General features: G+C 46.8%; 2 protein-coding genes across 5 annotated transcripts in view; both read left to right on the top strand.

The window, feature by feature from the left end:
- Positions 1–17,929, top strand: part of NSD3 (nuclear receptor binding SET domain protein 3) — a 35,967-nt gene extending 18,038 nt beyond the window's left edge. For 2 of the 4 annotated variants that reach the window (XM_063175410.1, XM_063175409.1), the window contains 16 exons: positions 141–186; positions 663–793; positions 1,308–1,436; positions 2,040–2,166; positions 3,131–3,328; positions 4,893–5,063; positions 7,464–7,613; positions 10,530–10,686; positions 11,155–11,357; positions 11,789–11,901; positions 12,692–12,961; positions 14,325–14,441; positions 14,541–14,682; positions 15,034–15,140; positions 15,470–15,674; positions 16,158–17,929. In XM_063175410.1, the coding sequence (XP_063031480.1) occupies positions 141–186; positions 663–793; positions 1,308–1,436; positions 2,040–2,166; positions 3,131–3,328; positions 4,893–5,063; positions 7,464–7,613; positions 10,530–10,686; positions 11,155–11,357; positions 11,789–11,901; positions 12,692–12,961; positions 14,325–14,441; positions 14,541–14,682; positions 15,034–15,140; positions 15,470–15,674; positions 16,158–16,399 (2,508 nt within the window). In that variant the 3' untranslated portion in view covers positions 16,400–17,929. Of the gene's footprint in view, positions 1–140; positions 187–662; positions 794–1,307; positions 1,437–2,039; positions 2,167–3,130; positions 3,329–4,892; positions 5,064–7,463; positions 7,614–10,529; positions 10,687–11,154; positions 11,358–11,788; positions 11,902–12,691; positions 12,962–14,324; positions 14,442–14,540; positions 14,683–15,033; positions 15,141–15,469; positions 15,675–16,157 lie in introns of those variants that run through there. The other 2 variants (XM_063175412.1, XM_063175413.1) reach the window with 2 other exon arrangements.
- A 1,853-nt stretch (positions 17,930–19,782) lies between these two features.
- On the top strand, positions 19,783–27,712 carry PLPP5 (phospholipid phosphatase 5). Its single transcript, XM_063175408.1, has 7 exons — positions 19,783–21,862; positions 21,948–22,056; positions 23,507–23,597; positions 23,707–23,770; positions 25,115–25,239; positions 26,606–26,776; positions 27,089–27,712. The coding sequence occupies exons 1-7, from the start codon at positions 21,801–21,803 to the stop codon at positions 27,259–27,261; spliced, it is 795 nt and encodes a 264-aa protein (XP_063031478.1). The 5' UTR covers positions 19,783–21,800; the 3' UTR covers positions 27,262–27,712.
- The last annotated feature ends 87 nt before the right edge of the window (positions 27,713–27,799 follow it).

Here is a 27,799-nt window from a genome sequence, read left to right as displayed (position 1 = left end):
GCAGGACGTGGAGACTCGGGCTGAGGAGGGGGTGGCAGCTCCCACCTGAATTGTAACCCCCCTTGAACTGACCTGTTTGCTTTTTGGTACTAGGGAGAAACTTTCCTCTGGTGTTAACTGTGGATTTTCCTTTCAAACAGGTTGAAGCTGTCCCACTGGCAGCAGTGAAGACGGGGCTGCAGAAAGGTGAGTGAGAGGTGAAAATTAACTCAGCTGACCTTGGTGGCCTGTGGCCTTTTGGCAGCAGCTTTGCTGCCAAGGGCTGAGCTCAGCTTCCCTGGGGACAGGCTGTGTTTGGGGTTTTGGTCCTCATGCATTGCTGGGGGAGGATGTTGTTTTTTCATAGCTGTAACCCCCCCAAGTCCTTCTGGGCGTTCTTAAAAATCTCTGCTTAGCCAAAGTTAAAGATGGAGGATGAAGTATCCTCCCTTAGAGACAATTTATTGCTTTCCTCCACTGCATCACCATGTTAAAAGTTTATCAAAACTCTGCCTAAGCTGGTTTTCAGTTAATTTTCAGGGAGAATTCAACTAGTAACAAAATTGCAAACTGAATAATTAAGACAGATAATGGAACCCAAGCCCTCATCTTTCTTTCCTTTATTAAGTGTAGGAGAAAAGTCGAGATCATGTATTAAACTAATTTTAGTGTGTTGTGTTAAGGTGCCAGTGAGATTTCAGACTCCTGTAAACCCTTAAAGAAGAGAAGTCGTGCCTCCACTGACATGGAACTGACCAGCTCAGCCTACAGGGACACGTCTGACTCTGACTCCAGAGGACTCAATGATTTGCAGGTAAAGGTTTCATAGCTGGTTCTCCCAGGAACCTGAACAAGCTGTCAGTGTACAAGAGGCTTTTCAGTTGATTATTGCTAAATATGTGAACCCTATTTTCTACAAAATTTTGAATCTTTTATTATCTAAAAACATAAAACCTAGTCTGTTCTAATCCCCTCCACTGATTTGTTGTAAAAGTGCAATATTTACTTACAAACTTTCCTGTTACTTTGTCTGGCAAAGCATTGGTTTAGATCATTATTTGCTCTGTGGAAGGTTTGAAATTCTTGGGGAATTGGGAGATGCTGCTGTGTCTGGTGTAACTCCTAGAGATCTCCTTATGGTGTTTGGCTTTTACAGGTAAAATATATCAAGAAGGCAGCACTTGTGTCATGCCAGTGAAGTCCAGGACCTTTATGTCTCTTGACCTACCAAATGTTCTTTTGCTCAACAGTGACAGAAGTACTTTTCCTGGTGTGGTTGTGGTTTGGCATTGTCTGGTTTGAGAGCCATGGGTTTTTCCTCTTTGTAGGGCAGTTTTGGGAAACGTTCAGACAGCCCCTCAGCCACTGCTGATGCTGATGCCTCAGATGTGCAGTCAGTGGACTCCAGCTTATCCAGGAGAGGAACTGGAACAAGTAAAAAAGACACTGTTTGTCAGGTAACTGGTGATACTGGGAAGTGATGGATACTAAATATGTATCCCCTGTTTCTGTTAGTTGTCTTAATTTGAGCTCTCAGCTAAAATATCAAGGTTTTTAGGAGTTTTTATGTTCTGGAAATGATCCATATTAAATGATTCCTAAGCCCTCCTGCAGGCCAGAAAGCTCAGCAGCTGGAAGGTGGTGTCTAATCCATACCTGCCAGCATCAGTAGAAAAAGTATAGATGCCATTTTCTGCTCCATTTGAAGATTCCAGATGGTTGGTCAGGATAGGACAGAGCGAGAATTTTTCAGTATTTAAAAAAACATAAATCCTGGGATGTTCTGTCCAGTTCCCTGGTCAGTAGTAAAGGACCTGAAGAGCCAGAGCAGCTTGTTCCCTGAGGCATGGAGGGCAGGTGGGTGCTGTGGTGCCTCTCCTGTCTCTGTCTTGGCTTGCACCAGAGAAAGGTGCAGCGAGTGCTGGGATTGTCCTCACCCTGAGGTTTGCCAGGTTCAGTTCTGCCTTACCCTAATTCTGAAGCAATTCCAGGCAGTTGTGTTGCTAGCTCCTGGTGTGTCAGGGTGCCCTGTTCCCTGCTGAGCTCTCTGCCTCTTGCAGATCTGTGAGAGCTCTGGCGAGTCGCTGCTGGCCTGCGAGGGCGAGTGCTGCAGCATGTTCCACCTGGAGTGTCTCGGCCTGAAGGCCATGCCTGAGGAAAAGTTCATCTGCACCGAGTGTAAGAATGGTGAGTGTGTGTTCCTGTGCCTGGAAAATGGGAGGGATTTCCCCCTTTCCTCCCGTTCTGGTCAGAGCAAACCAAGGTGGTGCTTTCCGAGGGTTTCTGAGTTAAGTTTGGGTTATTCTGTTGCTTCTTTAACCTCTGTGACCAGATTCTCATTTTCCATTTAGCAAGTACCTTGTAAGAAAAAAAAAAAAAGGGCTGCTTAGGGTTTTACTTGGAATAAGAGATTTTTATGTGATCAGCTACTCCAGTGTTACTGTGGATCACAGTAACCCAGCCTGCTGGATGGGAAGGATCCTGTATTGCTCACAGTCTGTTGGCTTCAGAATTTGTTTGGATAATATCAGTATGTCAGAGTGTGGGGGTTTCAGTTGTGGGTTTCTCTGGGTCTGCATTGAAGGCACTTGAGACAGTAATTCATGTTCAGACTCAGGTGTTTATTATTTCTTATCAGTAAAACAGCCTCACTACTGTAAGTTCAGCAGCTTTTCATTAGAAGGCACAAAATGGCCAACAATCTCTTGTTCCAAGGACTTTTAAGACTAAACCATCCAATTAAGAACTGACACCTAGATTATTTCCCCTTTTAACCCAATAACTGATCCCAATGTGGACTTTTCTGCCCAATTACAAAATGCCACCGAAACCCATGAAGAAGAAACATGAAGAAGAAACCCAGGATGACACCCCATGCCCTCCATCTTGCTTCCATCCACAACATACTAAAAATCCCAAAACCTAAATTTCTCACCAAGTTATACACCTACACTACTCTCTATAATCTATTTCACACTTTTGTGGATTCTGGTCTATCTTGAAGTCTGGGAAAGTTTCTTCACGAATGAGGGTCAAAGTCAGTGCTGCACTGGGGGTCAGGGCAGACAGGGAAATATTCGCTGTGGTGTCCTGGCTTTCCGCATCAGAGTTTGCTTTTACAATTGACATTCCTTATTCCTTCTCTTCCAAGGAGAGCACACGTGCTTTTCCTGCAAGCAGCCTGGCAAGGACGTGAAGCGCTGCTCTGTCAGCACCTGTGGGAAGTTCTACCACGAGTCCTGCGTGCGCAAGTTTGCCACGGCCCTGTTCGAGTCGCGCGGCTTCCGCTGCCCGCAGCACTGCTGCACCGCCTGCTCCATGGACAAGGACATGCACAAAGCCAGCAAAGGTGAGGCCAGCCACAGAAATGTGCCCTCTATTGACAAAATTATCCTTTGTCCCCTTGGAGGAGTGATAAAACTATTCTTTGTCCACTTAAAAAGGCAGTAAGCCCAGAAGTTCGCTCCTCGGTTAGGTGAAGACATCTCATAGAGACCTGGAGGACTTCACCTCAAACTTAAGGATAGCTAATTGCACAAGAAGCCAAAAAGTCTTGTATAGGAGTGTGCTTCTTGTTGACAGAGTGACAAAACTATCCTTTGTCCCCTCAAAAAGGAAATAAGCCCAGAAGTTTCTCTCCTCAGTTAGGTAGAAAGATATCTGGTAGGACCTGGAGGACTTCACCTCAAACTTAAGTATAGCCAATTGCACAGAAGCCAAAAAGTCTTGTATAGGAATTGCTCCCTGTTGATGGAGTGACAAAATTATCCTTTGTCCCCTTAAAAAGGAAAGAACCCCTCTCCTCAATTAGGTGAAAAGACATCTTATAGGACCTGGAGGACTTCACCTCAAACTTAAGGATACCCAACTGGACAGAAGCCAAAAAAGTCTTGTATAGGAGTGTGCTTCTTGTTGACAGAGTGACAAAACTCTCCTTTGTCCCCTCAAAAAGGAAATAAGCCCAGAAGTTTCTCTCCTCAGTTAGGTGAAAATGCATCTCATAGGACCTGGAGGACTTCACCTCAAACTTAAGGATAGCTAATTGCACAGAAGCCAAAAAGTCCTGCCTGAGCAATTTACTAGAAAAATAAGAGAACAAGGAAACTAATTGCTTTTGTGAGGTGTTTTACCACAGGTGTCTTGCACCTGTGTGGTGTTTGTGAGGGTCCCCAGGACAAGGTGAGAGATGAAAATCTGACTCCATATTCTCAGAAGGCTGATATGATATGATATTGAAGAATACTATACTAAAACTATACTAAAGAAAGAGAGAGAGGATACAGACAGAAGGCTTAACAAGAATGATAATGAAAAACTGGTGACTGACCCCTCAGTCAGACACAGCTGATGGTGATTGGTCATTAAGTGAAAAGCTCATGAGAAAGTTTATTACAAGAATGTAATCATCAGAAGGCTTAGAAGAACAGAGCAACAGGTTTAATGGAAGCCAGGGGTTCACAGTACTAGGCCAAAGAATTGAAGGCAATTTGTAGTGAGCAATTGTTTTTCAAGGAAGAAGATCCTCTTAGAAATGTACTAAAATGTTTAAAGCAAACAAACAGCCTCTGGAATGATGGAAGACTTTCTTAACAATTTTAAAGCGAAAGTTAAGGGGTAATATTTTGAAACTTTCTTTAGAAAAAAAGATGTAGCTGTTTCCTTTTTTTACACCATTGGAATAGACCCAGCCTTGCCTGTGTCCTGTCCTGACCTGAGCATTGGTTGGTACAAACACTTTTTCTACTGACCTACCTCACGGCAGCTGCTCACCTCTACTCACAGCTCTGCTGTCTCTGAAGCCTGCATCTTGCAGCTTTCCCAAAACCCTCTAATTTTGTAGATTCCCACAGTCCCCAGTGGTGTTTTCCAGCTGGCTGGCTGGTGCTAGCCCTGGGTGTGTTTTGTGTTTCCAGGTCGCATGGCGAGATGTCTGCGCTGCCCCGTGGCCTATCACTCTGGAGACGGCTGCATCGCTGCAGGAAGCTTGTTTGTGTCATCCCACATCCTCATCTGTAGTAACCATTCCAAAAGGACTCACTCCTCATCAGCTGTAAATGTAGGCTTTTGTTTCGTTTGTGCAAGAGGTGAGACACTTGGTTTTTTTCCCTGTTTATAGTTCTGTGGTTTACAGTTGTCAATTATAGTTTGTAGTTGTCATTTGTGTAGTTTAGTTGTAAAAATAGTGTTTCGTGAGGAATACCTCCCTTAGGGCTTGCTGGGGTTAAATGCTGCCTGGGATTTTTTATGTAATTTAATTTTATTTTATTTTGGTTAGCAGTTCTCATGAGATTCAGCTTGCTGTGTTGGTCCATTTGATAGCCAGAAGCAGCACCAGGCACTCAGGCCCACTTGTTCTGCCTGTAAAGGAGGGAAAAGCAGATCCCAGTCCCCCCATTCCAGCCTTTTCATGCTGAGAATGCTGTGTTGTTAATCACTATATTAAGCAGAAGGAGATTCTTTCACTGCTACAGATTTACAACTAAGTTTAAGGCTAAAAGGTGGGATTTACTCATGAACTAGAATAACTCCATTTATAACTGCCTTCACATTTGAGAACTTTGAAAGAAAACCTTTAGCAGTACTGTATGAGCAGGTTTCATGCTGAGCTTTTCCATGTGTCAAAGTTCTTTTTTTTTTCTTTTTAACTTTTTTTTTCCCCACTTGTTACTTTTATGGTTCTTCAGTCACCAGAGTTCTGCCAGAGAGCAGCTTAAAAAATGTTGTTGCAGCAGTTACCTTGGTCTCAAGATTCAAAAGTACCATTATTCTCTTGGAATAATATTAATGTGTACTTTCTACAGAATGCCAGCAGTTTATATTGCATGTGGTCTCTGCAGCCCTTTTGAGAGTCACTAATAGGGAAATGAAAGTGAGCTGGATTCTGAAGTTACTTGTTTTCATTTGTGTTCATTCAGGTGGAAGTTTAGTTTGGCTTTAGGAATAATTACACGTCTCAAGAAATGCAGAAGGAATTTTTCATGCCTTTTTTTTTTTTCTTCTTTCCACTTTACATTTGTTTAATAGTTCTCTTTATACCTGAATCTGGCTCCATCAGAGATGCAACTGCACAAGTCTGGATTTTCTCCTGGCAATCTAAGCAACCTCTTGTGCCCTGACAGATAGAATTCCCTCTCCTGTGTATTCCCCAGATCTTAATTAGGAGAACTTGAACAGTTCCAAACCATTGCCACTGCCTGAATCTTCTGTGTCTTAGAGCAGCTCTGTACTTGTTCCTCTAGAACATTCTTGTGGGGCTTTTGTCCACCAGGCCTGGCTGGAATCAGGAGTGAAAGCACTGAGCCACCTGCTCAGAAAGAAACAGGGAACTGAGCACTTCAGAAATCCTTGGACATCTCTATGAGAATTTAATTAGTGCTGATTTAATTAGTGTTAGTTGCTATCAGAAGCAGAGACTTTGTGTTTAGATGCAGTTACTGAAGTGAGAAATGTAGATGAGAGACAATCTATCAGATATACAAACTTGCTTTGAAATACAAGATATTTGAAGACCTCTTATTCAGCACCCTGCAATAACTGCAGTCAGCATGGTGCAGTTCATGTGTAGATTCCCTTGTTTTAGGAATCCTCCCAGTGATGCATGTCCAGGTGGGCTGACCCCAATCTTCTTACAGCAGTGCTTTGGGCACCATCCAAGAGTTTCTGTCCAGCCCTCAGGGGAAGAATTGGGGGTTCTCTTGGTAGCTCATCTTTCCTGTTTCTTTGGGGCTCAGCTGCTCTGCTCTTGCCATGAGTTACTGGCCAAGTGCTTCTCTCTGCAGCTCTGGGCTCTCAGCTGGGCTGCCTGGATCTTTAGACAACAAGGAAAAGCTTTTCTTGAGAATTGCAAAGGCCTGGGGTGGAGTTGTGTAGGGAACTGAGTGCTGGACTGTTCTGGAGCAGCCTTGGGAGGGCTGGGTGGGGGAGCTTCACCATCGAGGGCAGAACCTCCATCTGTGCTTCCCCCTTGGTGCCTTGCAGAGCACTGACCTCCTCCTTGCTTTCCAGCACAATTACAGGGGCAAAACACTTCTATAGGCAAGATCTCAGGGATAGGCTTGTAGGGAGTGGGACAGTGAGTTCTCATTCCCAACTTCTGTTCCATCTGTAGCCCCAGTGCTCAGAGCACAGCCCAGCTGCAGCAACCATCACCCCAGGCCTGCAGAGGAGCTTCCTTTTGCCCTGTGGGAAGGAGAGGGGATCCCATGGATTCAAACTTTATTGCTTTTCCTGTGCTTGTCTAGAAGGGTAAAAAAACAATTGAAATTCCACTTCATTGCAAGATTTTCCAGTTAAGTTTGAGTCTCTCCAGCACAACCTCTTTGTTAGCGCAGACACTTTGTCAGACTTTCCTTTTTCTTCATTTTATCCTTTTTTTCATTCCCACATACTGCATTAGAGGTGTTCATTGGGTGTATTTGGTTTTTCCTTCATGGAATCATGGGTAGTTTCATTGCAACTCATCTCTTTCTGTTTGTTTCGTATAGGGCTGGTAGTGCAGGACCATTCAGACCCCCTGTTCAGTTCCTATGCCTATAAGTCCCACTACCTACTGAATGAGTCAAATCGTGCTGAGTTGATGAAATTACCTATGATTCCTCCTCCTTCGTCAGCTTCCAAAAAGAAATGTGAGAAAGGTAACCAAAATAGTTTCTTTCTCTTTAATTTACTTTCGCTTTTTTCTATTTTTTCTCTCTAAATCAACGGAGAAATGTCTGCTTGTCCCCTGACACTGACTGCTTTCAGTGACCTTCACTCATGGTTTTTGTGAGCCTGTGTTCATGTTGTTGGCAGTTTTTAATTTTTATTTTTTTTAATTATAAAAGGGCTTAAAATAATTGCTGTCACTAAATTCTCCTTGGAAGAGATGTGGTCACACTCTGTCTGGCCTGGGCTGTTCCAGGTTCAGGGAGCTGTTGGCACAGCAATATGAAGAGGAGGCAGATGGATGTTGATGTTGTTGCAGTTCAGTATTTACCTGGATGATGTAAAACACTTCTTAAAGGGATTGGAAGCAGAGAGGGATGTGCTGCTTCAGACCTTGTGCAGGTCCTGAGAGAGGAGAGAGAGGGTGTTTGGGGCTGGACAAGGGTGGGTGCTGTGTCCTTGCGGAGAGCAGGAGGGCAGGGAGGTTTGACTTGAGTGTGCCCCATGGGCCTCATGTCCCACCTTCAGCACTGAGCCTGAGTGCCCCATCCTGGCCCCTCCCATGGGGATGGATCCTTGCCACAGCCAGGATGGGACCCTGCAGGGACCCTGCAGCTCAGGGACCCCTCCTGCTGCCGAGGGGGCTGAGGGGCAGTTCCTGGTGCTGTGCCGAGGGGACTGAGGCTCTCTGGATCCCTGCAGGGCAGTTCCTGGTCCTGAAGCTCTCCAGATCCCTGGGGGCAGTTTCTGGTGCCAAGGGGGCTGAAGGGCAGTTCCTGCTGCTGAGGGGACTGAGGCTCTCCAGATCCCTGCAGGGCAGTTCCGGGTGCCAAGGGGGTGAAGCTCTCCAGATCCCTTCAGGGCAGTTCCTGCCCCTGAGGGGACTGAGGCTCTCTGGTTCCTTGGGGGCAGTTCCTGCTTCCAAGGGGGTGAGGGGCAGTTCCTGGTGCTGAGGGATGGAGGGGCAGTTCCTGCTGCCAAGGGTACTGAGGCTCTCTGGATCCCTAGGACAGTTCCTGCTGCTGAGGGACTGAGGCTCTCCAGATCCCTCTGGGGCAGTTCCTGGTGCCAAGGGGACTGAGGGCTCTCCAGATCCCTCTGGGGCAGTTCCTGGTGCCAAGGGGACTGAGGGCTCTCCAGATCCCTCCAGGGCAGTTCCTGCTGCTGAAGGACTGAGGCTCTCCAGATCTCTACAGGGCAGTTTCTGGTGCCAAGGGGGTGAAGCTCTCCACATCCCTGGGGACAGTTCCTGGTGCCAAGGGGACCGAGGAGCAGTTCCTGGTGCCAGGGGGGTGAAGCTCTCCAGATCCCTGGGGCAGTTGCTGCTGCTGAGGCTCTCCAGATCCCTGCAGGGCAGTTCCTGGTGCCAAGGGGACTGAGGCTCCCCAGTTGTGCTGCCAAGGGGATTGAGGCTCCCCAGAGCCCTGCGGGGCAGTTGCTGCTGTCTGTGTGCAATGCTCAGCTCTGGTGTTTCATTCCCCACAGAGCTTTGGTTCCCCGGAGCGTTCAGAGCCGGTGCCCCATTTCCCAGCCCAAGTTAGGTCGTTGTCATCATTGTGAGATCAATGGCTTGCAGTAGTCCTGTAATTCCTCAAAACAAGAATTATTTTGAGCCCTGTGCTTAGCTTGAGCCATATCTGCCTAATGCATCCCGAGAGCCATGTTGGGTTTTTTCTTGCTTAGCATTGACAGTTTTGTGTTTGATTTTGTTTGATTTTTTGCATCTCTTGGCATTTTCTCATCTTGGATAATGTTTCAGTGATTTGTCTGTATTTCCTCTGAAATTACATTTGCAAAAAATACTTCAAAAATTTCATTGTGGGTTTGGGAGCTCTGGAGGATCCGTGTGACTGGATTTTACTGGTTTTAGCAGAGGAAATACAGTGTTGGTCATGCAACTGAATTGTTTAAGGAATGCTTATTGTAACATGCAATGATCAATTAATGCAATATATTTTGGCAAGTCTATAGGTGAACAAGATTTTCTGATAAAGGTTTGAAAGTGACTATTCACACTTCTTTTGATACTGTGAGTGACAATTGGTTTGAATACTCTCAAATATCTCCCAGATTTTCCATCTGGGAGACAAAATCTTTTTAATTTTTAAATATATATACATATAAGAACGTGTATATATATTTTATATACCTACATGTATAAAATATTACAGTATGTGTAATGTCATCTTACATGAGCTGCTTTGCTGAGGGTGGCTTAGAGATGTGCTGGCTCTCCACATATAACACATTGTCCAAAATGTGAGCCAACCAAAATAACTTTTGCCCAAATTAGTGTCAACTTCAGAAATTCATGTGAACCCCAGCGCTGAGGTTCCCTCTGTGCACCAGGAATTTTTGGGATGGGGACTACTCATGTGTGTCTCATTCTGCTTTATGTACTGGGCTTATCCTGGTAAACTTTTTGTGAAATAAACACATTTATTACAACTCTTTTTCCTGTCCTTGCAGCAGAAAAGTATTGATCAACCTATAGGCTGTGGGGTTGGTGCTCGCTGATGATTGCTGGGGATTCAGTCAGAGCAATGTTGATTGAAAAGGATTCTTGAAAAATGTGGAGTTTTGTGGTTGCTTTGGCCATCACCAGAGCTCTAAAAACTGCTAGCACTGTTCCCAGCTGCAGTGCTTCCCTTGGCAATGGTGCTCCTCCTGCCAGCTCACCTCATGTTTGAATCCTCAGCTGCTTTTTTGTCTGATGCAGTCCCAGCTTAGATTAAACCCTGCACAGTCCTTTTTAACCAACATTGTTAAGCTTGACTTGATCCCTTTCTTTTGCCATTTTTCTGTGGGAAATCTGGAGCGGATGATCTAAAATAAATGTCAATTACTGTGCACGGGGGGGAGCAATCCTGACTTCTACAAACCAAGCAGGGCTTCTTTGTTTCAAGGTGGCAAACTGTTGTGCTGTGAGTCGTGCCCAGCTTCCTTCCACCCCGAGTGTCTGAGCATAGAAATGCCTGAGGGCTGCTGGAATTGCAATGACTGTAAAGCTGGCAAGAAGCTGCGGTACAAGCAGATCGTTTGGGTCAAGCTTGGGAATTACAGGCAAGTTCAACTTTTGGATGTTTTAATGCACTCTGGAATTGCAGGAAGATAAAGCAGCTCAGTCGTCATGAGCAAGAGTTAGAAATGCAGTAATTCCTCTGTTTGGGGTCAGACGTGGATGAAATGTGATGCTGCAGCTTCTCCCAGGTGCTGGACTCTGGATTGCACCACCTTTGCTCTGCAGAGCAGGATGTGGGAAAGCAGGGGCTGCCAGAGCCCAGCTGTCCTTGCTGGTATTTGCTTTAGTCAGCTGCAGCAATACAGGTGTTTGCAGGTGATCCTGAAACCCACTCTCAGGCCATGGATATGCTTAGAAGTCTTTCCCAAAATTTGGAGTAACATTGCTTGTGTTTTGCGCCTGGAGCCTCCCGGGAAAGGAAAACTGGCTTTTATTTCTCAGTCCCATAGGGAAACTGGGAAGCTCTGCTTCAGGGAACTTACATTCTTCTTTTCTCTCCTACTCTGCAGGTGGTGGCCAGCAGAGATCTGCAATCCCAGGTCTGTGCCTCTCAACATACAGGGCCTCAAACATGATATCGGGGACTTCCCAGTATTTTTCTTTGGTTCACATGACTACTATTGGGTACACCAGGGCAGAGTTTTCCCTTATGTTGAAGGAGATAAAAGCTTTGCTGAGGGGCAAACTAGTATTAACAAGACCTTCAAGAAAGGTAAAATCAAACAAAGTTTATAGTGGTTTATGACAAAAATTCCACGTGTTTGTGTCTCCATCACCACTTAACCTGCATGGGAATATTATGTGACTAGTGTTCTGTGTTCACGTGAAATCCAAGCATTGTGTTGATCCCTTGACTGCAGATAAAAATGTGTTGAAGTGCCTACTCATTGTGTGTTGTTGTGGGCCAGTTCAGTGCTTCCACAGTGGGGGAATGTTGAGATGGATCTTGGGCTCTGCTGCATGGGATCATTGTTCAGTATGTTGGTACCTGCTGATAAATTCATGATAAATTGCAATAACTAATTTTAACTTGTCTTTCTGTTAATAAAGTTCTGTTCCTAGTCTTAAAAAAATAGATAGATGTACATATTTGATTAGCAGCAACTGGGACTGATTGCTTTCTATTCTGAATTCCTTGCACAGCACTTGAAGAAGCAGCAAAGCGTTTCCAGGAACTGAAAGCACAAAGAGAAAGCAAAGAGGCATTGGAAATTGAAAGGAATTCAAGGAAGCCTCCGCCCTATAAACACATTAAAGTGAGTTGGCCTCTTTCTATTTTATTTTTATTCTGTGTGTGAGGAAGTTGCCCTGTGCATGAGTAAGGATGCCTAGAGAAGGTGTGGCAGTGTTCCTGGGTGGGGATCAGAGCAACGTGGTCTAGTGGAAAGTGTCCCTGCCCATGGCAGGGGTTGGGGTGGATATTCTTTAAGGTCCCTTCCAGCTCACACTGTTCTCTAATTCTAAGTTATCTACCTACACCAAGGTGTTCAGCCTAAGGAAATTCACGTAAATAATTTTGCTGTTCTTTTCACTAATCTCTTGTTGTGTTTTACAGTACCCTAAAACACAGAATAAAATAATTTTTTTACAGAATAAAACACAGAATAAAATAATTTTTCTTTGCATTTTGGTGTCAGTTGTTGACTCTGTGTTCCCAGTGTGTTGCCTTCATGCCTTGTTTTGCTCTTTTCTCCCCAGTCCAACAAGGTGATCGGGAAGGTGCAGATCCAGGTGGCTGACTGGAAACACAGAATAAAACACAGAATAAAATAATTTTTTACAGAATGAAATAATTTTTACTTGCCTTTTCATATCAGTTGTTGACTCAGTGTTCCCGATGCATTGCCTTCATGCCTTGTTGTGCCCTTTTCTCCCCAGTCCAACAAGGCGATCACGAAGGCGCAGATCCAGGTTGCCGACTGAATACACAGAATAAAATAATTTTTTACAGAATAAAATAATTTTTCTTTGCCTTTTTGTATCGTTTGTTGACTCTATGTCCCCAGTGCATTGCCTTCATGCCTTGTTGTGCCCTTTTCTCCCCAGTCCAACAAGGTGATCGGCAAGGTGCAGATCCAGGTTGCAGACCTGTCGGAGATCCCCCGCTGTAACTGCAAGCCCTCAGATGAGAACCCGTGTGGGCTGGAGTCAGAGTGCCTCAACAGGATGCTGCAGTATGAGTGCCACCCTCAGGTGTGCCCAGCTGGGGAGCGCTGCCAGAACCAGTGCTTCACCAAGAGGCTCTACCCCGACGCTGAGATCATCAAAACCGAGCGCCGCGGTTGGGGCCTGCGCACCAAGAGGAGCATCAAAAAGGTACGGGGTTGTATTTGCTGAAAAATCTTCTTTGCCCAGGGTTTTTCTGCTGAGAAGTCTCAGAAAATAAGTATTGCTGTGGAATGTGGTCTAGAGGTTACTCAGCAGCAGGTGCATCTTTGATTGGTTCCATGTGAATTGTGGTGACTTAAAGACCAATCCCAGTCCAGCTGTGTTGGGACTCTGGTCTGTCATGGGTTTTTATTGTTCATTCTTGTTGTAGCCTTCTGTTATCTCCTTTTTCTTTCTTTAGTATAGTTTTAGAATATAATATAATATAGTATAGTATAATATAATTTATTATTATCAACCTTCTAAGAACATTAAGTCAAATTCTCATCTCTCACCTCATCCTGGAGACCTCACAACACAACAACCGCAACAAAGGGAGGAATGATGAATCTGACTCCATGTTCTAATTTATTATTTTATTATCTATATTATATTTAAAAATACTAAATTAAACTATACTAAGAATACAGAAAGGATACAGACAGAAGGCTAAAAGATAATAATTGCAACTCGTGACTCTCTACCCAGAGTCTGACACAGCTTGGCCCCAGTTGGCCAATAAGTCAAAAACAATTCACATGAAACCAATGAAACAATCTCCAAACACATTCCAAAGCAGCAAAACACAAGAGAAGCAAATGAGATAATATTGTTTTCATTTTTCTCTGAGGCTTCTCAGCTTCTCAGGAGCAAAGTCCTGGGCAAAGAGATTTTTCCAGAAAATATGACAGTGACAGTACAGTGAGCCAGGACAGGGCTGTGACAGCCATCAGGGTGGGTATGGGTGAAAGCATTGCACTCTGCACTGTCACAGTCAAATTTTCTGGAAAAATCCCTTTTAGTCATATTTTCTGGAAAAAGCAGGCCATACTTTTAAACACAGGGTTTAGCCATTAGTTTTATTAAATTCAGAACTTTTAAAATCTGTGTTTCATGAAAACTGTGCTACTGCAAATGTTCTGAGCTTATTGACTACTAAAGTCCTAATAAAAGTGAAGTACGTAGCGAAAATAATTACTGCAACAGTTCCTGTTTCCTGAGGAGTCCATGAATATTGTCACATTGTCCTCTTTGAAAGAAAGTGAGAAGGTTGACAGGGTTTTATAGACCTGACAACTGTTTTGTGTACTGAATGCAGGATCAGGGCTGCTTTTTATTCTGCCTGGGTGTAATTCTAGGACAGCAATTACCTGGTGCATGTATTCACACTGTGCCTGCCAGACCAGTAAAGTGTAACACTTTCTGTGATGATCAGAGTCTTATTTTATAAGAAATGCTTTTTTTCTGTGCTGCTTCCCTTTATGATTGTGCTTAGGATGCAGAGATGACTTACTTTTGTTCTTGTTTGCAGGGTGAATTTGTGAATGAATATGTTGGGGAGCTGATTGATGAGGAGGAGTGCCGGCTGCGGATCAAACGTGCTCACGAGAACAGTGTCACCAATTTTTATATGCTGACTGTAACCAAGGTGAATATTGTGTCTTGTTTGATAGCAAATATCACTCAGCAGCAGGAAAACTCTTTGCTTTCTAACTACTAAACACATCTTTTGTCTTTTTCCTTGAAGGACCGAATAATAGATGCTGGCCCAAAGGGGAACTACTCTCGTTTTATGAACCATAGTTGTAACCCAAACTGTGAAACACAGAAGTGGACAGTGAATGGTGACATTAGAGTTGGACTGTTTGCTCTTTGTGACATTCCTGCAGGTAAAAGCATGGCTTTATTTGGCATGTTTGCTTTTGTCTTGCAGTGGCCAAGTTCCTCACTTGGGATCATGGCTTTTTCTTTGAAGTTATTAATACCAGTGAAGTGTTTAGGAACTTTTCATTCATTGGTGTGGAGATGATACTTCAGATTTCATTTTTAGCAGGGGTCTCGTGGTAATAAATGCTAATGAAATGTCATTGTCACAGGTCTGTCTTCCCTCAGTGTCCATGGGTGAATTGTTTTTCTTTAAATTTCAGGAATGGAATTAACATTCAGTTACAGCCTGGATTGCCTGGGCAATGGCAGGACCGAGTGTCCACGTGGGTGAATTGTTTTTCTTTACATTTCAGGAATGGAATTAACATTCAATTACAACCTGGATTGTCTGGGCAATGGCAGGACCGAGTGTCACTGCGGAGCAGAAAACTGCAGCGGCTTCCTGGGAGTGCGGCCCAAGGTACATGGCTGGAACTGGAGCTTCTCCTCCCAAACCCAGAGATTCTCTAGGGCAAAGAGGGGTTGGATTTATTTCAAAATATTTATTTATTTAGCATAATACTTTCTACCCTTAAAAGTCTCCAAAGATTCCATAGTCTGCCCTGCCATGCTGTTATATCTGGCAGGAAGTTAATTCAGAAACATCTGAATGAGCACTTCTGGCTTTTAGAGCTTAAAAACTATTTTAAATTGGTCTCATTTAAGAAGAATTCATGCAAATAATAGCCCAAAATTAACTTGAATGCTGGGGGTTTATAAATGACTCTGTTGTTATTTTCTCCTTCTCAGACAGCATTTGCATCGGCAAATGAAGAGAAGGTGAAAAACGCAAAACTAAAGCAGAAGAAACGGAAAATAAAAACAGAGCAGAAGCAGATGCATGAAGATAACTGTTTCCAGTGTGGAGATGGGGGAGAGCTGGTCATGTGTGATAAGAAGGACTGTCCCAAAGCATACCACCTCCTATGCCTTAACCTGACTCAACCACCTTTTGGTAAGAACAGTGGCTCCTCCTGCTCAGCTTCTCCTTCCTGCTACAAGGCAGTGTTGGAGATGAAATGCAGCATGTAAATAAAATACAGTGTTCACTTACATTAAATGCAGTATTCATTTGCACTGAGTGCACCAAATTTGCTTTTGCAATACCACTCACTTTTAGCAGTACATCAGGTGACTGTTCCTAAATGGAGCTGGTGGGCAGAGGCTTTGTCATACATTTAATGTTGCTCTTGTTCCTCTCCTTGAATCAATCAAACTTCCTCTTATTTTGATTGAAACATGAGCATCATCTTTTTGTCTAAAAAATGCAGAACAGAACTGTGTTCAGTCAGATTGTTGTACATGAGAAGCAGAAGTAGTGGCTGATTTTTCTGAACTTTGTTTGCATTCATGTGAGCATGGAGTGAGGATTAAAGGCCAGCGCTGTCTCCAAAGTGCACTAATTCCAGCTCCTTTCTCTCTCTCCTCCCCTCCTCAGGAAAGTGGGAATGTCCATGGCATCAGTGTGACATCTGTAGCAATCCTGCCGTGTCCTTCTGTGAGTTTTGCCCCCACTCCTTCTGCAAGGATCACGAGAAGGGAGCCCTGGTGCCGTCGGCGCTGGACGGCCGCCTCTGCTGCTCTGCCCACGACCCCAAATCTCCTGTGGCACCCGAGTACTGGAGCAAGATCAAGTGCAAATTGGAAGCACAGAACGCTGTGGAAGAGGCAAAGGAGTGAATTTGGTTAAAAACAAACACGGGAGGGGAGAGGAGGGGCAGCAGGCGATGAACTCGGAGTTTGCAGCGCCACACTCGGCTTTGTCCTCGGAGCCGTCGCGTGTGAGCTGGAATGGGACCATTGAGCTGAGCGAGAAGGACCAGGCAGTGGTGTTTGGTTTTTATTGTTTGGTCTTTCTTTTACCCTTGAATGTGCTACAGCAGCTCTTACTGTTGGAAACCAGGAGCCTTTGAAGAAAACCGTAAACCTTTTGACAGTGAAAAGAATATTCTGTTTAAAATAATGTTCTTTGAGTGTAGAAAGCAAAGCATAGCCACATATTTATTTATTTAATTTTGAAAGGGTGTTGAAGATCTGGCTTTGATCAGTCATCGTGTCTTTAAAAACAAAACAGCGAAGCCAACGTAACTTTTGTGTCTAGTTTATGGAAAGAGCAAAGCCTGTCCCCTCTGTAACACTGAGATGCCAAACAGACAGGTGTGGGTGTCAGACCAGGTGGCTCTGCAATGCCTCTGTTCCACTACTTATTGGTAAAGGCATTGGAGAAGGTAGGTTGTCTCTCATGTTTACTTCTGAATATTATTGTGAAGCTTTTCCTGTGAGAAATCAGGTGTGTGACTTCTGGGAAGTGCTCGTAACACAAGGTCTGGCAGTGAGGAAGAAATGGTGGTGCCTTGCTCCAGAGCTGTCTTGGACAGCAAAAATTCAGAGTGTAATTGCACAGTGGTCATTTCTGTGTTCCACATATATTTTGGAAACCTCTCCCAGGCAGGAGAGGCTCCCAGCCTCAATCAGAGCTGAAGGCAGTCCTGCCAGTGGCTTCCTCACCTGGTTTGGTGGCAGTTCCTGAGTGATTCTTCAGTCCTGCCTTCTCAGGCTCCCCTTGGCTTCAGGGAGACTTGGCCACGTGAGGGACCTGACCCATGTGCATGTTGGTTTTAATGGAGTGTTAATATTTTTTTTTGTTGAGAGAGATCTTTTAACTTTAATCTTCATTGTTAATGGAGCTGAGGAACATCTCAGCACTTCCTCAGTGAACAGGGTATTTTGTGTCTGGGTAAGGGGCCATATCCCAGCAGCCAGCTGATGCCTCTGGAGATGCTTCTGTCTTGGATTTCCTCTGTTAATCAGAGAGACAGACTCCTTCAGTGAGGCTTTCAAGGTGGCTTAGGTTGCCTCTTGCTCCAGAATATTTTTAGAAAAACCTATATTCCTCCATTTTTTTGTGCAAGGAGCCACAGGGCACTGGTGTCCCCAGGCTGGAGCTAGTTTTGGTGACTCTTCCCCCCTCAGCCCACAATCTCACCAAGCACTGTCCCTCCCCTGCCCTGGTACAGTGAGTACTTCTGCCTTGTGTGCTGATAACAGCTACTCCCTGCCAGCCTCTGCTCGTGGGTACTGAAAATAATCAAATCTTGCTGGCATCTGAGCCTTGGAATTAAGAACCTTGTCTCTGGAAAACTGCTTACACAAACCTGTGGGAACACAGAGACTTCTCAGATCAAGAAAAAAAAATCTGTGTGGAATTTAGACCGTGTCTTGCCTCTGCCTCGTGTCCTCCTCATCCTCACGCTGGTGTGCAGGGGGAGTTTTTTGTGTGTGCAATCAGTGATGGATACACTACAGTCCCTGAGCAGCTGCCCACAGCTCCCTTGGGGTGCCAGACCCCACAGGTGCTGGGGCACACCTGGGCCAGCAGCTTTGGGACCCCTAAAGCACTTCCTGCTGTGGGCCGTGCTCCAGCCAGGGTCCAACACTAACCCTGCTGGATTTTGGTATTTTTAAAGAAAAAAAAAAATAAGGTACAAAAAGGATTTTATTTTTCTTAACGTTTTGTGTGAGAAATGTCTCTTTTTATGCTCTTATTGAGGATGTTTAACCTTCTCAGAAATTCCAAACACAGCTCTTGCTACCATGTCTGTAAGGCCTGAGGTGTTCACTTTATATTCTTTGTTAGGCTTGATAATGTTCAGTGATTTTCTCTGAAGTCAGAGCATTCTGATATTGCAGCTATCAGCTGATATATATATATATATGTATAAAAATATGTATTTATATATATCAGATATGTTGCTGGTACTGTGCTGCTGTGTGAGTGCCCCAGCCTGCTCCATTCATTGTGTCCATGGTGACCTGCTGAGCAGGTGTGGCAGCGCCAGGACACCTTGGGAGCACTGGACAGGTGGCACAAACTGTCAGTGGCCACCCTGGCAGTGCCACAGTGCTGTGCCAGGGCACAGAAGGCTTTAAACTCCTCAAGCGCTGTGATGGAGCCTGCTGCTCCTCCTGTGTGTTGGTTCACTTTGTGTTCAGACTTCTTAGAGAGGCTTCTTTTTTCCACCAAAAAGTGATTCATAGCAGCTGGGCTTGGACTCAGGAGGGAAAACAGGAGAGGTTGTTTAGTTTGTGAACAAAACTCTGAACTGAAGAGAAGGTGAGTCTTTCAAAAAGCTTTAACATTGAGAACAACCCAGTTCAGAGGATCTTGGTGACTGTTCTGAGTGCCAGGCTCAGATGCTAAAATGTACATTTCAACCACATCTTTGTAAGCTGAGTAACCAGAATGCAGTTGCTTAGTGCAGCTCCTTTGTAAGGAAAAGATTGCACAGCTGTTCTGATGGATTGGCTTCAGCAGAGTGGGAGGCAGCTGCTGAATTCATTTGTGTGGGCTCCAAAATAAGGAAAAAAATCTTGGATAGTTGGGTCATTTCATGCTGAGACCTAGGGGAAATCCACAGAACTGGTAATTTTGGTGGAGAATTGCAGTGTGCTGTCCCAGCACATTGTTATTCCTTCATGGACACACAGTGACACGTTTTTCACCTATTTTCTTGTTACATTTTTGGGGTGGCCCCACACTTCTGGTGACCTCCTGCCTCCGTCTCTGGCACCTGGGCATTGCCTGAGCTGTCCTGCCCAAGGAACAGAGTTTGTGGTTTATTGGAGCTTCTCCTCTGCAGCTGCACCTGTGGCCAGATGAATTTAGAAGCAAAATTCCACAATTCTGTGATTCCAGTGATGCAGGGGCTGGTTCCACCATTCCTGAACACATTGTGCAAGCATTAGCTGTTGTAGCTGTCAGATTATTGTATAGACTTGTCCTGTCCATAGGCTGTTGAAGCTCAGGAAGGAAATTTCATGAGCAAATCACCTTCTCTTGGTCACCACATGGTCTTGAAGAATCAGTTCAAATGGAGTAATAGGGCTGGAATGTGGATTTTTGGCCTTTCTTCTTAAAAAACCCCTTCTTTTATCTTAATTTCAGGATAGAACGGGAAAGACAACAATTACTAGACATAACTATCAATGAGCATAAAATCTGTATATATTGAAACTTTACAGAATTATGTGGGAGGGGAAGGGGGGAGGGTGGGATGGGGGTGTCCGACGCTGGTACGGAGAAGTCACTTTAACATGGAAACCTCTGCCTCATTGAATTCAGGGTTTAATGTACTTGAAGCTCTGCGGTTCCTTTTACAGCTTTTTTTATTTATACATTATTTTTTTTTTTTTTGTATACTGCATTGAAAAATGTCCTTGACTTCCCCCCAGATTCCTTCCTGCTCCTGCTGTGCAGTGGATCCATGGCAGACAGGAGGGTTTGGGAGGTTTGTGCTCACCAGGTGTTGCGTGGGAGACGCTGACCTTGGAGCAGTGCTGTCCCTTTGCTTCCCATCCCCATCAGCTTTCCCCACCATTTCTCTTTGTGTAGCAAAAACATTTGCACTTAAGATACACTCCTACACGTTGGATGTATTCCCAGTGTTGTTCTGAGGGAAAAAGGAGGAAGAGAAAAAGGCAAAAACAGGAAGAAAAGAAATGATGTTCCCTGTGATACTGTATTTCCCAGTGAGCAGCTCAGGTCTGTGTTCCCCTGGGGAGCTGGGGAGCTGGAACTGTGCTTTGTGTAGGGGATTTCTGTGCTTAATGTGAATAAAAAAGGGAAAACGTGTGAATTTGCCAAAGCCATTTACCACTCCCTGTGCCCCGGGGCTGTGCCACCACCAGCTCCAGGGACAGGCAGCTGCCTGGGGTCCCTCTGGGGGGATCTGGATCTGGAGGTGCCAACTGCATGGGGGTCCCTCTGGAGATGCCAGCTGCATGGGGGTCCCTCTAGGGGGATCTGGATCTGAATCTGGAGATGCCAGCTGCCTGGGGTCCCTCTGAGATGCCATCTGCATGGGTTCCTCTGAGAGGCCATCTACATGGGTCCCTCTGGAGATGCCAGCTGCCTGGGGTGCCTCTGGAAATGCCAGCTGCCTGGGGTGCCTCTGGAGATCTCAGCTGCCTGGGGTGCCTCTGGAGATCTCAGCTGCCTCTGGAGATGCCACTGTTTGTAAGTTCAGTGGGTTCTTGCCTGGGGTCCCACCTTGCAGCTCTCTCTCGCTGTTGGGTCACAACCAGGCCGGACAAACCCCTACACTCCCTGTTCCAGGTGGATCTGTATCTCATTTTGGTGTCACTTTTCCACCAAGCCCCCCAGGTGATCCTGTCCCATCTGAGCCAGGGGTTGGGGGTTGCATTTGGGGTGCTCTGAGGACCCCAGCCCGTCTGTCTCCACACCAGTGATGTTGCACAACGCAGATCCCCGCGGATCCGTTCTCCATCCCCACGTGCTCTGTAAGATGGACCTTTGTAGAGTCGTTCTTTCTGTAGACTTTGTTTATCTGTAACAAACTTTGTAGATTCTGTGAAATGTTATTTTAAGGAAATCACTCGAGTCTTTAATAGCGAAGCGTCGATATTCACCGGAGTTGGTTTGGAAGAGTTTTTGGACGCAGATTCAGCCCTGGCACTACGAGGAGTGTCTGATTCCACGGGGCATTACTGTATCATGACTTGATGTTGCCGCATAGACTTTGAGATATCCAATATTTTGGGGGGTTTGTGTTGGCCTCTGTCCTCTTGCATAGTGTGAAGCCTGTAAAGCTGGTTCCCTGTACATAGATAGCTCCTGTCCTCTAGGTAGAGCGTATCGAGACTTGCCTGTAATATTTTAGCTTCTTACTGACTGTGTGTGATGGTAGAACATATAATTTTTGTACATTCTATTTACTGAGATGTTGCCTTTTTTTTTTTCTTATTTTATTTTACAAATACTCTGGAATTCAGATGTGGGTTTTGGTTTGGTTTTTTTTTTTTTTTTTTGCTTTATTTTCTTTTTTTTTTTTTCCCCTTTTCCATAAGGAAAAATTTTTAATGACATTCCACTGATCTGAAAATTATTTTTTTGGGTTGTTTTTTTTTTTTTTTTTTTTTGTTTTTTTGCTTGAGGTTGACTTCAATAAATCGTTCTGAATGTTCCAATGATGAGATGACTCAGTTCCGTCTACGGGGCGGGGCGGGACGCGGGGAGGGATAACGGGACTCGCCGCGCTCCGCTCCGAGCCGCGCCGTGGCCATGCGGAGATCGGAGCTGGCTCTCGATGCCGGGCTGCGGGTGCTGCTCCTCGCCACCTTCGGGTGGGTGCGGGACCCCCGGCCAGCCCAGCCCTTCCCCGCCCTCCCCAGCCCTTTCCCCGCCGCTCATTCGCTCGTCTCCTTGCAGGATCATGGAGTTCCTGCCGCCCTTCCAGCGCGTGGTGCAGCCCGAGGAGATGTGGCTCTACAAACATCCCTACGTGGAAGCGGATCACGTCCCCACGGTCTTCATGTTTGTGAGTTTAGCGGGTTCTCGACGTGGTTTGGGGTCGGAAGGGAGCTTAAAGGATCGTGTTGTCCCTCCCGGCCCCTCCCAGCAGACCGAGCCTGCATAATCTGTGAATAGTTCCGGGGATGGGGCATCCGCAGCTTCTCTGGGCAGCCTGTGCCGGTGTTTCCTGCATTTACTTGGATTTATTCTCGAATTGCCAGCTCTCCTTTTAAAACAAAGCTGCTGGCTAAAAGCTTGTACTGCAATACAAGCTCGTACCTGGAGCTCCTAGTGCACGTTGCAGAAAGTGCAGGATATCGCATCCATGTGGATAAATGGCTGCGGGGAGGGGCTGCGAGGATGGATGGAGCCGGGCGAGAGGCTCAAGCTGGAACATTTCCACCTGCACGGGAGGAGGAACTTTGCTGTGTGGGTCACTGAGCAGTGACACAGGCAGGCTGCCCAGACAGAGGGAGTCTCCTTAGCTGGAGATATTCCTAATCCACCTGGACACAGTCCTGGGTGATGTGGACCCTGAGCAGGGTGGTCCCCAGTGATCCCTTTCTACCCTTTCTGTGAGGTTAATACCAACCAGGCTGAACACACAGTGATTTTTGTCATATTTTGAGGCTTTACCATCCATTGCTGTTGGGATTTGAAGTTCATAAACTGATCAGGACTTTGCACTGCTGTCCATAATCCACTCCACGTCTCACTTAGCGGGTGTGTGGAAGATAGCACAGCTCTTGCCATCAGGGCATGTTTTCCTTGCAAGCAGCTATTTATAGCAGGGATTTATCATCATTTTATTGTCAAATGTTTTCCTAATGGTTCTAGGCTTGTTTAGAAGAGTTTGACTAAGTCTGTGTTGGAGTTCTAGGAGAGAGCAGTGTGTCAGAGGGATTGATTTGTCACTGGTGTGAGGTGAATGGCTGTTGGTAAATCCAGGTGGGGTTTTTAAACATTAAGGACAAAACCTTGGGGTAGCATTTGGAACAGGCAGTGTAAACGTGTAAAGCAGGACGTGTGCCAGGTGGGAGCAGACTCCATGGGAGCCTGGCAGTGCTGAGGATGTCCCGGGGTGCAATCCCCCAGGGCAGAGATGGGGATGGTGAGAACTGCCTGCTCTGAATCAGCAGCTGCCGAGGTTTTGCTGACAGAGCGAGGGTGCTGCTGACTGAGCGCTAATGCTGGGGCTTGCAGGGAGGGCAGAGCTGAGGTGCTGTGCCTGGGGACACCCCCAGCAAGCAGCCAGAGCAGCACTCTGCCAGAAGAGCTGTCTGAGAACCAAAGGATCTGCTGGGCTCATCAGGGCCTGCTGCAAATCCAGCCGGAGGGGTTGTGTTCTGATTGCTGAGGACAGATTGCTGCTGGGCTTTGGGGAAGTGCACTCAGAGTCTTGAGTAAGTGCTCTTGGGTTCTGATGAGAACTTAAACCTGCTTCACTGACCTAAAATTCTCCCTGCGTCGTGCAGTTCATCGCATTTCTGTCTCCCTTGTTGCTCATCCTCCTGGCGAGGCTGTGCATGGGCGCTGACCACGAGGACACGAGGGAAGCCTGCCTTGGTGAGCTCCTCCTTGTTCAGGGAAAGGCAGCCTGAGCCCTGCCCGTGCCTGGACAGGCTGCCCTCTCAGGTGGGGACAGTGCTGATGTGACCCTTCTGCTCTCTCCCAGCTGCCAGCCTTGCTCTTGCCCTGAACGGGGTTTTCACAAACGCCCTGAAGCTCGTGGTGGGGAGGTGAGGACTGGCTGCTTCCCAGCGCTGTGGGGGAGGCAGCTCTGCTGTGGGAATGTTTGGAGGAGCTGGGGTTGTTTATCCTGGAGAAGAGGAGGCTCAGAGGTGCCCTTATTGCTCTCTGCAGCTTCCTGAAGGGAGGTTGTGGACAGGTGGGGTTGGTCTCTGACAGAACCAGAGGACGCAGCCTCAAGCTATAGCAGGGAAGGTGTCACAGAATCCCAGAATCACAGAACCACAGAATCCCAGAATCCCAGAATGATGAGGTTGGAAGAGACCTCTGAGATCATCGAGTCCAACCTGTGCCCTGACACCTCACCCAGACCGTAGCACCCAGTGCCATGTCCAGGCTTTTTTTAAACCCATCCAGAGATGGTGATTCCACCACCTCCCTGGGAAGAGCATTCTAGTACCTTATTAATCTTTTAGTGAAAATTTTCTTCCTAATATCCAACCTATTGGTCTCTTCCACCAGGCAGCACTGACAGAACCAGAGGACACAGTCTCCAGCTACATCAGGGAAGGTACAGGTTGGATATTAGGAAGAAATTTTTCACCAAAAGGATAATAAAGTACTGGAATGCTCTTCCCAGGCAGGTGGTGGAATCACCATCTCTGGATGTGTTTAAACAAAGCCTGGACATGGCACTGGGTGCTATGGTCTGGGTGAGGTGTCGGGGCACAGGTTGGACTCGATGATCTCAGAGGTCTCTTCCAACCTCATCATTCTGGGATTCTGGGATAGCCACATCAGGGCCAGGAGCTGAACTTGGACACGCTCAGCCTGGAAAGAATGTGGGTTTTTTCCTAGCTGCAAAAACAATTTAGAAATAGAAAAACCACTGTGTGGAGACCCTGGAATGGCGGGGGGCATTCCCTGGTTTTGGGAGATACAAGAAGCTTCCCTCAAAAAGCTGTTAGACCCCATTGGCTCCTTCCCCTGTTCCTACATCTGTTCCTGTGTTTCTGAGCCACTCCTCCCCTATTCCCTGATCAGCCCTCACCTTTGTGAGAGCAGGGACAGCCCCCAGGCCCCTGTAGGGCGAAAGGTACAGGGTGCTTTGTGTGTGTGGGGGTGCTGGGACCTGAACATCTCACCGTGGGTATTATTTGCATAATATCCATTGATAAAACATCTGTGGATCTTATGCAAAAATCCTTTTTGCTTCCTTACCCCGGACTGTGCCAGCAGCAACTCACACTGCTCCAACCCTGGGGAGCCGAGCCATCACCCAGATGGGCTCACTTAGGCACAGGCTGGGGAGGCCGGCGTTGGCACAAGCTGCTCCCTGGGTGCAGGGAGTGCCCACACACGGGAGGGCCCTGAGCTGCACTTCCCTGTCGCAGGCCACGACCCGACTTCTTCCACCGCTGCTTCCCCGACGGCCGCGCCAACGCGGAGCTGCTGTGCACGGGGGACGCCCGCAGGGTGAGTGAGGGCAGGAAGAGCTTCCCCAGCGGCCACGCGTCCTGTGAGTGCCACACGGGGTCTGTCCCTTCCTGACACGGCGCTGGGCGGCTTGGCTTTGTTTTCCTGCACCCCACAGCTTTGGCGTGTAGTTATGGTATTCTCTGAAAAATCCTTTCCTTAGGGTTTGTTCTGCTGGGAGGCCTCAGGGACAAAATGTAAGCAATGGTTATCTGCTGCTGTGGGATGCAACAGGTGCATCTGTGATTGGGCTCATGTGGTTGTTTCTAATTAATGGCCAATCACAGCTGGCTCAGACTCTCTGTCCGAGCCACAAGCCTTTGTTATCATCCCTTCTTATTCTATTCTTAGCCAGCCTTCTGATGAAATCCTTTCTCCTATTCTTTTAGTATAGTTTTAATATAATATATACCATAAAATAATAAATCAAACCTTCTGATCCTCATCTCTTCCCTCATCCTCAGACCTCTGTGAACACTGTCACATTGGCTGAGTTCTGAGAGGAATTCAGGTTTCCCTGTGCAAAGCACTGGGGTGAGAAATGCAGTCCAAAGCTGTCTGCAACCCAGGAGGAGGGATGTGTGCCAGGGAGCAGCTTCCAGGATCCATCACTGCTGTAGGAGCAATGGGGGTAGGATGGTCAGGACAGATGGAGACATCTCTGCAGCCAGGTGGTGGAATTTGGGGTTTATTGCAAAGGGCCCTGCTGGGAGCTGCTGGGCACAGCTCAGAGCAGGCCTGAGAGAAGAGAGGGGTAGAGAGAGTGAGAGAGAGGATGAGAGAGTAAAAGGGGTAAGAGGGTGAAGTTCCCGTTCTAACACAGTAAATCTTCTTCTGTGTTGAATATTCTGATTCTCACTAACCAATCTAGTGCAAGATACAAATCCTACAGTATTTACATACAGCCTATAAGAATCATTACATTACCATCCTGTGTTACATTTTAAACCCTACAAACTCCTCTTTGGGCCCTTCTGCCAAGCTGTAGGGTCTGCTCTGAGCCTTGGAGCTGTCTGCAAGCAGAGGGTGTTGTTCCATCCAAAGGGGATCACCTTCAGCCAGCCACACCATTGTTTTCCAGTTGTTCAGTAACTGAGGGATCTCAAAGCTTGCTTTCATTTCAATCTCACTTATAGTTTCCATATTCTCAAAATCTTTTGCCAGGCAATCATATTGATAAGGCTTTCCTGTTCCATCTTCCCCAGCACACTCCCAGCTGGTTTTCCCTTGGCTCACAGGACAGACAGACACCACTCACAGGGACAGACAGACACCACTCACAGGGACAGACAGACACCACTCACAGGGACAGACAGACACCACTCACAACCCTTTCCCTGCAGCAGGGTCAGGGTCTGGCAGCAAAACCTGGAGCTATTCTGACCCAACGTTGTTCTGTTCTCTTCCAGTTGCCTTTGCTGGCCTTGCCTTCTCTGCCTTCTACCTGGCAGGGAAGCTGCACAGCTTCGTCCCGGGCCGGGGGGGCCGGGCCCTGCGCTTCTGTGCCTTCCTCCTGCCCCTCTTCCTCGCCACCCTCATCGCCGTGTCCCGCACCTGCGACTACAAACACCACTGGGAAGGTGGGTGAGCATCTCCTGGTGCACCTGAGCAGGGCTCCACGTGCACCAGGCATGGGGGGGTTTTGGTGCCACAGAAATGTTCAGACCCCCGGCAGCACCTCGGGGTTTGTTTTTTCACTCCTCCTCACAGTGGCGATTTTGCTGCCACCTGCAGGGAAATGGTTTGGAAATCCATCCCAAGCTTGGGTTTTACAGCTAAATCAAGTTATGGATCTAGCAGAAAAGCTGCTGCTGAGGAATTGGTCATGAGGAATTGCTCACAAGGCTTGGGAGGGTGAAGGGCTGTTAACTTTGCTCTGGTCTCACCCACAGATGTGTTGGCTGGCTCAGCGATGGGTTTGCTGCTGGCATACCTGTGCTACAGGCAGTACTACCCTCCCCTGACAGACACCACGTGCCACAAACCATCCCTGGCCAAGCCCAAAGCGCTGCCAGGGCACGAGGAGAAGCCTCCAGCAGCTCCCAGCTTCCACATGAACATTTAGTGCCAGGCTCTGTCCTGCCTCTCTCTCCCTGGGTGCCAGGGCAGGGGGAGGCTGGGGGGAGGCTGCTCAGGAGCAGTGAGGATGAAGCCCTGGGCAGGTGTTCCCTGCTGAGCTGGTGAGTTCCCTGCCCTGGCCCTTGTGTTGCTGCATTTCATTGGATTTTTAGGCCACCCCTTCTTCAGGCCCGCTGTGAAATGAGGGGGGCACTCAAGGTGCCAACCTGCACGGAGACAGCTGGGTGTGAAGGTCCTGAACACAACTGGGAGAATGGCACAGCCCAGGGTGCCCAGTCTGGTGGAAGCTCTTGTGTCCAGCCCAGGAAGCACCATTGGCCACCTCTCTGCACTCCAGCTGAGCTGTCCCAGCCCTTCTCCTGGGAAATGAAGCGCAGGACCTGCCAACTTTGAGCTTTTCTAATGTCCCAAATAAAGGAGTTTAATTTTTGTAATGACCCGTGGTACTAAAACTTTCATTTCAAGGTTTGGGTTGTTGCTTTATAAACCATTTCCTCTGCTGTCTGCAGGGGTTTCTATGGGTG

This window comes from Melospiza melodia, chromosome 23 (genome assembly GCF_035770615.1).
Source record: "Melospiza melodia melodia isolate bMelMel2 chromosome 23, bMelMel2.pri, whole genome shotgun sequence".
Lineage (NCBI taxonomy): Eukaryota > Metazoa > Chordata > Aves > Passeriformes > Passerellidae > Melospiza > Melospiza melodia.
The sequence above is the reverse complement of the archived record's forward strand: the minus strand, read 5'-3'. Positions and strand labels throughout refer to the sequence as shown.